At 42.1% G+C, this 12,131-nt stretch overlaps 1 protein-coding gene across 2 annotated transcripts in view; it reads right to left on the reverse strand.

Annotated features, from left to right (window-relative positions):
* Nucleotides 1–12,131, reverse strand: part of DVL3 (dishevelled segment polarity protein 3) — a 1,476,692-nt gene that overhangs the window by 705,792 nt on the left and 758,769 nt on the right. For both annotated transcript variants that reach the window (XM_044070196.1, XM_044070195.1), the window contains exon 4: nucleotides 7,601–7,707. In XM_044070196.1, the coding sequence (XP_043926131.1) occupies nucleotides 7,601–7,707 (107 nt within the window). The remainder of the gene's footprint in view (nucleotides 1–7,600; nucleotides 7,708–12,131) is intronic.

Below are 12,131 nucleotides of genomic sequence, written 5' to 3' on the forward strand. Positions count from 1 at the left end.
ATGTCAGTACGCTTTGGTACATAGCCCTCAGCCGATGCCATCTTCTCCAGCCTTTCTTGCCCTAGATGTCAGAAGTCCCCAATAAAACAAAAATGAATCCAACAAGGAAACACAAATACACCACAAAAAAGAAAAAGGAGAAAAAAGAGGGGATAGGAGGGAGGGAAACACCGACTGCAGCAGTGAAGACACTCGAACATCTACATTTATGGTAGGTGTACACAACTGTACTATGTTCTTCGTGTTTCACTGTTGCAGTCATAACTGTAGGGTGGAATCCCAAAGCAGTGAAAAAGGGGAGGAGGCTTTAGATAGAAGAAGGGGAGGCAAGAATACCCTGTAAAACAGCAGAGGCAAAGCCTGCCCTGGTCTTAGAATACAGTGGGAGATTGTAGTGCTTGGAAAAAGTATGCACAGAACTCCAAGTGGCAGCTTCCAAGATATCCTTGGTAGGAACTCCTCTGAGGAAAGCTGTAGAAGTGGCAGCTGCTCTAGTAGAATGACTTCTAATGGTACCTGGAAACTGTTTCCCATGATGAGTGTAACAAAATCTGATTCCATAAGCAATCCATTTGGAAATAGTTTGTTTAGAAATAGGTTTTCCAAGAGAACTGGAGGCAAAAGAAACAAACAACTGATTAGACTTTCTGAACTCTTTAGTCTTGTCCAGGTAAAATCGTAACTGTCTGTGTACATCCAATGAATGCAAAATCCTTTCCCCTTTATTCTGAGGATTAGGAAAGAAAGTAGGAAGGTGAATTGTCTGATTTAAAGCCACTTTCGAAATCACCTTAGGCATGAAAGTAGGATTGGTCCTCAAGGATACTCTGTCCTGATGGAAAATAAGGTATGGTTCTACAGCCATGAGAGCTTGCAACTCTGAGACCCTTCTAGCAGAAGTCAATGCTAATAAAAGAACAGTCTTTCCAAGATAAAAACTTAATATCTGAAGATGCAGCAGGCTCAAAAGGAGGCAAAGTAAGTTTTTCTAAAACATAATTAAGATCCCAGGCAGGAACAGGAGGGGTCCTGGGAGGCCGCAAATTTTTAGCCCCTCTCAAGAATTGTCTCACCAAAGGATGAGAAAAAACAGGAGGATCAGAATTGAAATGAGCAGAAATAGCAGAAGCATGAATCTTAATGGAAGAAAAGGAAAGTCCTTTAGATAAAAGATCCGAAAGGTAAAGCAAAATAGAGGAGAGATCAGGTACCAGAGGATCCGAGCCTCGGTCCTGCATCCAAATACAAAACCTCTTCCATTTAGAGGCATAGGATTTCCTAGTGCTAGGCCATCTAGCTTCCAGAAGAACATCCAAAACTTGTTTGGGAAGACTAGAGGAAATCAAATTCCTTTGAAGAGCCAAGCTGCCAGGCAAAGGGTCTTGAGATTGGAATGTAGTAACTGACCCTGATGCTGGGACAGAAGAGAAGGGTTCAGAGGGAGAATCCAAGGAGGCTCCAAGAACAGGTGCTTTAAAGTTGGATACCAAAACTGTCGAGGCCAATTTGGAGCAATCAAGATGAGGAACTTGGGCTTGTCCTGTTTTATCTTCAGTAATACCGAGGTAGTAGAGGAAGAGGAGGAAGGCATATCCTGAAAGGCTTCTCCAGCTGAAGGACAGGGCATCCACTTTCCAAGCTGTTTTGTGGAAGGACCTGGTGCAAAAGCGAGGCAGCTGATGATTGAGATGGGATGCAAACAGATCTATCTGGGGACATCCCCAAACTGCAGTAATCCTGTTGAATAAGTTGGTGTCTAGCATCCATTCGTGAGGATCTGAAATGTTTCTGCTCAGGCTGTCTGCTAAGAGATTCTGTTCCCCTGGAATGAATTGAGCCTGGAGATGTAGATTCAAATTTAGAGCTGTGTCCCATAAAGCCATAGCTAGTCTGCAAAGGGGTGAATGAGAACCCCCTTGCTTGTTGATGTACCACATGACCGTGGTGTTGTCTGTGCGAATTAGCAGAGGCCCTGGTTGCAAAAGGTTCTTGAAGGCTAGAAGGGCATTTTGAACTGCCAACATTTCCTTCAGATTGATGTGCCAGTGAAGAAGGTCCTTTGTCCAGGTTCCCTGCTGGCAATTGTCTAGAAAGTGTGCTCCCCAAGCATAATCCGAGGCGTCCGTGGTTAGGATTTGAGTAGGTTGAGGTAGACGAAAAGGCTTTCCTTCGTTTAAAGCACATACCCTGGACCACCAGAGGAACTCCCGCTGGAGGCAGGGGATCAAAGGAATCAGAATATCCAGATCGTGGTAATGCTGTGACCATACACTTTTCAGATACCATTGAAGCTTTCTCATATGAAGCCTTGCGTTTGGAATCAGCAGAATGCAGGAGGCCATGTAGCCCAGAGTCTGCAGGAATTTCCTTGCAGTGAGCTGAGATAGAGTTGCCAAGGTGCTGAAAATAGAAGCCAGCTGTGTTTGTTTTTCTGGAGTGAGGAAGGCCCTTTGCAAGGTTGTATTTAAGAGGGCTCCCAAGAATACCATTTGTTGAGAAGGGATCAAATGTGGACTTTTTTGTGTTCACTGAGAATCCCAGTAGGAGGAGAAGACGTTGAACAAAGTCCAGATGTTGAAGTAGAAGATCTTTGCTGTCTGCCTGAATAAGGCAGTCGTCCAAATAGGGGTAAATCTGGATCCCCTGAAGTCTGCAATAAGCCACTACTGGTGCCAGGCACTTGGTAAAGACTCTGGGCGCAGTAGATAAAACAAAGGGCAGTACAGAGAATTGAAAGTGCCTCGAACCTGCCTTGAACCTGAGGAATTTCCTGCGTTCCTGCCTGATGGGAATGTGTAAGTAGGCTTCCTTTAAGTCCAATGTCACCATCCAGGCGTCCTGAGAGAGCATTGGAATTAGTTGTTGCAGAGTAAGCATCTTGAATTTTGGAATTTCCAAAAAGGTGTTTAACACAGAAAGGTCCAGAATAGGTCTCCATGAGTTTTGTTTTCTTGGAACCAGAAACAGTCTTGAATAAAAACCTTTTCCCATCTCCGAGAGTGGAACAGGCTCTATGGCTCTCATGGCCAGAAGAGCATCCACTTGATTTAAGGCCTCTGACCATTGATGTTTTGGCAGATCTGGCCAACCGTGAGCCCTTGGCAAAGTGTGAAAGTGGAATTTGTAACCTTTTAAAATCACGTCCAATACCCATCTGTCCTGGGTAATACGAGTCCAATTTCTGTAAAAAAGAGACAGTTTTCCTCCGAGAGGGGCATCCAGGTGAAGGGGTCCTGTAGCCCAATGGAGAGAGTCATTGAGTTTGCTTTCTTTGAGATTGGGATCTGTCTTCTCCCCTTCTAGGTGAAGAAGCAGTCCATTGTCTAGATCTGTAAGAGGCCTGACCTTAACCACGACCTCTGGAGCGTCTATATCTTCCCCTTTGAGGCCTGTCAGACGTGGGAAAGGACCAATTTTTAGAGGGCCAATTCCTGGAAAATCTAGGAGGCTGAACTTGCAAGAAATCTTTTACAGTCTGCATAGATTTTGCCTTTCTTCCATCTTTTTAATAACTTCCTCAGCCTTGGATCCAAAAAGAACATCATGTTGAACAGGGGCATCTAATAACTTAGCCTTAACCTGTTCAGGTAAACTTTGTTCACGAAGCCAGGCATGTCTCCTGATAACAGTACCAGAGGCTGCAGCCCTGCAAAAAGCATCCAAAGCATCAAAACCACAATGTAAACTATGTTTGTTCACTTGTTCAGTAGCATGCAAGACATCCTGAAGTTCCTTATCCCCTGCACATGCAGGAAGGGAAGCAAGCTTTTGCTTTAAAACAGACAAAAGAAATTGCTGATACTTAAACATATGAAACTGGCAATTTAAAGCCCTTACAGACAGGGTAGCAGAAGTATATACCTTTTTCCCCACCTGTCTAAAGCACGAGAATCCTTCTCAGAGGGAATAGGATTTTTAGAAGTAGCAACCTTAGCAGCCTTAGAGCCCTGAGAAATAGTTCCAGGATCCGCAGAAGGGTTCTTAAATAAGAATAAATGAGAGTCAGGAACCCTATAAAATCTATCAGGCTTAGAAGGAGCAGGAGGCATGGAATCAGGATTCAAATTAGCCTCAGAAAAAGCATCATCTACAATGTCCAAAACAGGAGGGATAGCTAAAGGCCTATGCTGAGGAAGAAGAAGAAATTCTCTAAGCCTCTTCTTGGAAGCAGAATACTCCTGTCCTTCCCAATGAAAATGTTCCCTCATCTCATGCAAGGTTTCCCCAAAAGAGAAATCCTCAGGCGGAGAGGCCGAGGGTAAGGAGTACTCAGCATCCGAATCCTCATAAGGAGGAAAAGAATAGTCCTGATCTGAGGAAGAGACAGAAGATACAGAAGCCTGGTCAGAGGAATCCAAAGTAACATCCTGTCGAGGCCTTTTCTCAGGAGGGGGGTGAGAACCCCTAATCATTGTAAGCAAATCTTCAGCCATCTTTAATAATTGCTTCTGTGTCCTGGGAGTAGATTCAGAAGCAGCTTGAGCAGGAACTTTAGACTTAACAGGAGTCTTTGTCTTTGCCTTTGCCTTTGAAATAGTGATGTGAGTAGGCCTGAAACCCCCCTCAGAAGCCGGTACCTGCACAGCGGTTCCGGACCCATCTGAGGGAGCGACGTCCGAAGGTCCTGCAGCAGTTAAAATAGTAGGCCTTGATGGCTCCCCATGGGAGTCCGTATCGGCCATCGGTTCAGAAGTGGCGGACGACAGGGGCTGCAAAAGCGCCTCACTGACGACAGCCGAACCGGACGCTGGCTCCAGCTGCAACGAGTCCTGTTTGGACCTCGGAGGCCTGTCTTTGCACTTCTTTTGAATTCCAGTAGTGTCCGACGACATTCTATAATTGAAGCATCTGCCAAAATAATTTAAAGCCCAATCGTACCTGCGCTTGATAGTACGAGAGTTGAACCTGGCACAGAACCGACGACAAGAAGCGTCGTGGTCAGGGCCTAAGCAAGGTAGACAGTAAGAGTGGAAATCTTTATGAGGTATTTGTTTCTCACACGTTATACAATTATTAACTTTTTCTGACATCGGAGGAACAAGAAAAAGATTCCCCAACGGGGTACTTAGCTTTGAGAAGAGAAGTAAGAACTTCGGACCGACAACAACAAAATACGCTGTTCGAAAATCGCCAACCAACGACTTGCGAGCTGCTTTCCACCGCACGGCAAGAAAGACTGGAGAAGATGGCGTCGGCTGAGGGCTATGTACCAAAGCGTACTGACGTCAGGGTACTAGCTTGTACAGCCGACACCGGACCCAGACTTTGGGATTCTGGCCGACCTCGGGCTGCCTGCCGGCAGGAGCACCCTACAGTTATGACTGCAACAGTGAAACACGAAGAACATCCATACTGTAACGGTGACTGCTATGATGAGCACAGTAAAGCTACCCAAGTATAATCACAACTACAAATATTTGAGTAGCATCAGTGCTGTAGTGTGGGCTTCCACCCACTTTTTCTTCATTCATTATAGTCATATTTGCATTCTGTATCTACAGCAGGAGGAATCAGGGAAATCACAATCCAAAATCGGCATGCCACAGTATCTCCAAAGAGGCAGCAGTCTGCTCCCCACTAACGCTTCAGGTCCTCTACCCAGAGGTGGTAGGGACATGGAATAACTGCCATTTAGCTTCCCAGGGTCTTTATGTGGAGACAGAGCTAACTAGATTTGTCGTCACCACTGGGGACATTTGCTATTGGCCATCCAGCCGAAAAAAGCTGAAGGCAAGACAAAGCAGGCTGCTTTCCCTTTTTAGCATTGCATCACTTGATATCTCAGGAGGACATCGTCTTCATAATGGGAATGGTTCCATTCCATTATGCCAAGATGCCAGCTCAAAGTACTGAATTTAAATTGGCTTATCAAGGAATGCTTACATGGCAATGGCAGTACTGGTTAATGTAACAAAGTTTAAAGAGCCACTTAAAGTGGCGAATCAACGGTAAAATGATGCATCTTTGTCTGCATATTCTGTTATGCTGAAATAAGAATTGTTACTGTGCTTTTGTCTGTAAATGTAATACAGCTGATTAAATAAAATCAATGACACTGAACAATCCTCAGTAGGAGCAACTTCAAGTGGGAACTTAAAAAATGATAAAAAAAATAAACCCATTCAGGAGTAAAGATCAGGATGCCAGCATACTGACTTGCAAATGTCATCATCTCACACTACCCGCAAGTACCCTAAAAAGACATTATTGACAGAATTCTAAATGTCTTTTACTACTAGGGTTGGGAGGGTGGCCTAATGGTTAAGGCGTTTGCCTTACAAACACAAGGTGCAGGGTTTGATTTTCTTCTCAAGGGATAATTGGCTAGGCTCACAATGGCTCGCAAGGGCAGTTAGCCTAGTACTAACCTATGAACCTACATAAACCATATTAGTAATTTTTATTTAATTTAGTTTACCGGAAAATCCAGCTGGGATAAAACCCTTTTTCACTAGAGGCCAGGGGAGAAAATCTCCACATTTAACAATGGTTTTGACATACACAAAATACAGTTACATGATATCAGAATGAATACAAAATACAGGTAGGTGTACATACATGAGGGAAAAAGCTTTACAATAGCTCACATAACAATTTAGAAGCAGAGCATGTACACAGCTTGTGCAGGTGTATACAATGTTGAACATTGGTTAGAAATAAACAGAGGCTTGTACAAAGCAAAGAGATATAACTGCAAAAGACACTAATATTAGCTGCAATGTATAGCAATTAAAATAATGAAAAGGCAGCTTAACTATGGAAATATTAGAAGGAGGAAGATGGCTGATAAATGTAGAGTGTTATGTTAATACAGCAACTATGAAAGTATGGTTACATTTAAGATCGAGAAGCAAATAAGGAAAGTGAGAAAGGTTGGGGCTATTCGAACTGTTAGCAGTATTAGTTTGGATAGATAAGGTGACAGTGAGATAATGGTTGATCTAATAAGAGGGGAGAAATGGAGTCTTTTCACTCACAGCTTGTAATGTATGTAATTTATGCAAATAAAGTTACTCCCTGTGGTTTAGTGTGTGTACATATATCAAGTAATTTCAAAAACTGAGAAATACTAAAAGTTAAAGTTTTTCTGTTGCGATCGGTTTTGTGTGTGTGGGCTTTCAAAACCCAAGTTGTCTGAAAGCTACAATAATCAGTTGTCAAGATACAAAATGTGCCATAGTCTGTAATTTTTTTTCATTAAATATGACAACAATCTATTATCCTTAACTTTACTCCCACTGTCCTGCTGTTACAGCCAACAAGCTTATCATGCATTTTCAGTAATAACAGAAAGAAAGCTGAAATGATTCGTAGTGCAAACTTCACCATATCAACTTAAAAAAAAAAAAAAAAAAAAAAAAAAAAGTCAGACATTTGCTGTAAAACACATTATAAACTGGGGAACTGGCAGAACCTGAATAGGATTTGCTGCACTCTTTTACTGAATTCCACACCAGCTAATCCTGTCACTTAGGAGACACTGGTATGGGGAAGTAAAATCAATATGCCATTTCCTTCATTCGAAAGCCTAAAAACAATCTCAATGAAACAAAAGTACCAATAAGAAGACGATGAAGAGAAGAAGACTATGAAAGCCCACCATGTTCAAGTGCTTCTTTCCGTCGTGATCTTTCTCGCCGTAGTGACATCACAGACTCTGTTTCTGTATCATTGTCCAGGTTCTCCTGACTTCCTCCTGTGTTTGGGCTGCAGTGAAAAAAAAAAGAAGCACTCTAAGTTGTTAGCAAATGTAAGAGTAGAAGCTTTTTATCACACTGACTTTTACTTCATATTGTTGTTAAAAAAAGAATGCATTTAAGAATGCTGTGCAAGTGTTTTATATCTTGAGCCTCCTCTTAAAATGAGTACTATGTACTCAGGACTGCCTGTTTGCAGAATGCCATTAAACATATATTAACTACTGCTTTTACTACAAAAGAGATAGAAGCCCTCTAAATATTTCTCTATCTGCAAAAATCCTTTAACTACTACAGGTTCAAATGTTCAAAAGCTACGAAAAAAGGCAGATAAGATTTTACAGTTTCAAGTGATCTACAATAGAACCCTCTTTCATGCATCTTTGGTTGAGCTGTCATCTTGTCAACCCATCACAAATTATTACTTCTTTCTGAAAGAGAACCTCCATTTGGGAACATTCATTCACACACTCAAAACCAAGCTTAGCAAATATGAATTGAAGCAAAAATGAAAATGATGTACTTGAAGTACATTTGTACAAGTGAAAACGTAACAATAGATGTTGGAATGATCACTGCTGCAAGTAGCCTTAGCTATATAGACTATGTCCTGCCAAGGATATAACAGACAGCCAGCTTCCAAAGCTTCAGGGCACATTCCATGTGCTCAAACCATTAAAGTAGCTTGAGCTTAGCTGCGTAAAAAGAGAGTTTTGAGTGCCAATCCCTTCACAGCTGAAGGCTGAACCCTGGACATAGCTAGGAGTAAAAAGACAAACATGTATACACACACACACACACACACACACACACACACACACACACACACACACACACACACACACACACACACACACACACACACAAAACCTAAGGGGGATGGAAAGAGGGAGCAGCTACTGCAGCAGTGATCACTTGAACAACTATTGTTATGATAAGTTTACTTACACAACTAGGTAAGGTCTGGGATGAATGTATAAAAATTAAGACTGAAGAACTTTATACAATCTCTGATCTAGACCTAGAGTAGGAACCAAGCTTGTAGTGCTTTGTAAAAGTACAGAGGGGACCAAGTTGCTGCTTCTAAAATACTGCTAGAGTCCAACCCTTTCCAAAAAGCCATAGATGAAGCAGTGGTACTGGTAGAGTGAGAGCCTTGACCCTTCCTGGAATAGTTTTGCTGTGGTGAGAACAACACAAGGCAATAGCCTGAGACAACCATTTGGTAACAGTCTGTTTAAACACAGACTGTCCCTTCTTCCCTTCACAAGAAATAAGCAACTGATCCAAAGAGCTGAAAAATTTTGATCTGTCAGGATAGTACTAGAGTTGTCTGTGGACATCCAAGATATGGAATATCCTTCCTCCCTCATTTTTGGGTTCAGAAAACAAAACAGGGAGACAAATAGCTTGGCTTAAAGTAAACTTGGATACTACTTAAGGCATAAAAGGATTAGTTCTCAAAGAAACCCTGTCTCTGTGGAAAATGAGACAAGGCTGACTCACCCTAAGAGCTTAAAACTTAAACACTCTTTCTAAGAGAGGTGAGCGCAATCAGTAAAACAGTTTTCCAGTCAGCCTGATGAGCTGGTTCAAATGGAGGATGTGTTAGCTTCTCAAACACAAAATTAAGATCCCAAGGCGGAGACGCCTGTTTTCATGGTGGTCTCTTATGCAAAACCCCTTTCAAAAAACATTTTCAGATGATAATGCATTGAAAGAGAGGATCCATGTGTGGACATCCTGAAATGGCCGACAAAAGAACCTTGATGGCGGGGTAAGAAAGGCCATAGGAGAGTAACTCTCACAAATATTTTAAAACCAGGAAAAACACTAGCCATAAATGGGTGCTGGTCATGTTACTGGCACCAACTTGTAAATCTTTTCCATTTACTAACATATGATTTTCTAGTACCAGGCTTTCTTGCCGTCATTAGTACCTGCGGCATGCCCTCAGTAAGCAAATGCCTAAAGGGAATTAAGACCCTATCATCCAGGCATTCAGCAGAAGTTGACTGGGGTTGGGGTGTATCAAACGCCGTGTTCTTGTGTGAGTAAATCCATTCTGTGAGGAAGCTTATGACAACTGCCTCTGGCTATTTCCAACAATTGTCTGAGCCAAAAGGAAGTCACCACAATGATCTTGGTGGATTCCTTATGAATCTTCAGAAGTACCCTATATATCAGTGGAAAAGGGTAACCATTTCAAATGTCAGGACCCACTAGAGCGAGTTCCAAAATACGGAGACTATGGCCAAAAGAATGGGCTTATAAATATCTTAAGTTGAAAAATGCCATTTATTGGAATATTCTATTTTTTCCAAGGTATGCCAATCTTGGAGTTAGTATATTTATAAATTTGGGGGGGGGGGTTGTTGCAGACCAACATCCTCACACCCCAGCAAAAAGTTTAAATGAGAAGAGCGATTCTCGAGATTCACTCTTCTGAATTTTCAGTCTTTTTTTTTTGTCTTGTTGGCACTCTGCATTTTAAATCCCGATATTCCAGTAGGGATACGTGGAAAAGCATATAGGAAACTTCCTGGCATCTGTTTTCCAGGCCTGCCTGCATAGAGTCCTGGAGAAAAATTTTTCTAGCTGACTGTTATGAGTGAAGGCATAGAGGTTTAATGAGGAACTCCCCACAGGTGGATCAAAGCTTGGAAAACTCCCTGATCTATTCTGCCTTTGTCCTACACAATTTTGCTCTGATGGGATGTAGGCCACCTGTATAGTGAGATTGTGCTGTAAAGATATATCCCAACCTAAAATGGCTAGTCTGCAAAGGGGGGGGGGGGGGCAAGACCTGGATGGAACTACTTGGCCAACGTAAGGAAATTTGCCCTTTTCCCACTGTAGCTCAATCTCGGAGTTGGTATATATACTTGGGGGGGGGGGGTTCAGCCTCCAACTAGGTGGGTTTAAAGTACTCCAGTGTGTATTATGGGGAAATGCTGGGCAAGTACTTCCTTTCCCCATGTAACAAATTCAGTGAAGTGAACGTTCGAGAGTTTTTGTTCGATGAATAGAGTTTCGCTAAGTGAACCTTCGATGAACTAATACAGACCCCTCCCAAACACCTTGCACTTTTATCCTGCCTGAAACTGCTCTCCAAGCAAAGTCTGGAGCATCAGTGATAACTGACTGCTTTGGAGCAGGGGGTGAGAAGAGGAGACCTGGCTTTAGAGATATTTGTTGTCTCCACCAAGAGATCTCTCTTCTGACAAATCACAGAATTAGGATTTGAAAAACGACAATGGATGTTGGTGCTTGGACCAATGAAACTTTACATACCATTATATCTTTCTCATCTGGAGTCTTGCCAAGAGTTTCACAAGAATCACTGATGCCATAAAACCCAAAATCCTGAAGTCTGAGAAGAAAACCCTAGAAACAGATCCAGGTGTAGATCCATTTTTTTTTTCACTGTGGAATACAAAGTTCTTTGAACTGAGGTCTCTAGCAGACACCCCAGGAACACAATCCTGTGTCATGGAGTCAGGAAAGACATTTGAATGTTTTCTTGGAATCCCAGCTTGTGTAAGAGATTTTTCGCCCAACAGAGACATGACTCTCTGAAAAAGACTCTACAAAGATAAGCTAGTCATCTAAATATGGAAAAAAGTGGATACACCATAGCCTGCAATGTGCTCTATATAACTGCAGCTAGACACTTTGTGAACACTCCTAGTGCAGTGGATATTCCGAAGGGTTATGGCTGAGAACTGATAATGTGATCCAGACACACAAAAGCTTAACACTTTAAATCTGAATGAATAAGGATGTGATAAGCCTCTCACTGATACCAGAAATCTAAATGAGAAAGAAGGGGTAACAGGTTCAAGAAGTGAGAACATTTGGGCACTATCACAAACTGCTTTAGGAAAGAGAGATCCAGAATTGGTCTCCATGCATTTTCTCTCTTTGGTGATAAAAGTATCCTTGAATAAAAAGCCTTTCCCCAAACTGGGAAGGAGTAACTGGCATTGCCAGGGTGGTGTGGTGTGGGGGGGCATGATCCCTTAAATAGTCATTCTGATTTATTAGACTGTCATTTGATTTGAGAGGCTCCTGTCTTCTTTTTGGAACCCCCTTACCACTGATTCTTAAATGTTTACCATTTTGTTGTGACTATTTTGTTTCTTGCCAACATTGGACTAGGGGGTAGAGAATCCCTTGGAAAATTTGGAAAAGGAGGGCTGAAAAATGAGATTATTTCCTGAATCAGCTTACTCCTCCCATCACATGTTTTTGATAACCTCTGCAACAGAGGTATCAAAAACTAAACTTCTATCCAAATGAGAATTTAAAATCTATTTTTCCATCTTTTGGGAGATTTTGAGAATGCACCCAGGAAACCCTCCTCAAAACAGTACCAATGGCCAGAACCCTGAAGTATCAACAGAGTCATACACACACTATAAATAATGAGTT

The sequence above is a fragment of the Protopterus annectens genome, chromosome 4.part1 (genome assembly GCF_019279795.1).
Source record: "Protopterus annectens isolate FY-2018-M chromosome 4.part1, PAN1.0, whole genome shotgun sequence".
NCBI classification, from domain to species: Eukaryota; Metazoa; Chordata; order Ceratodontiformes; family Protopteridae; genus Protopterus; species Protopterus annectens.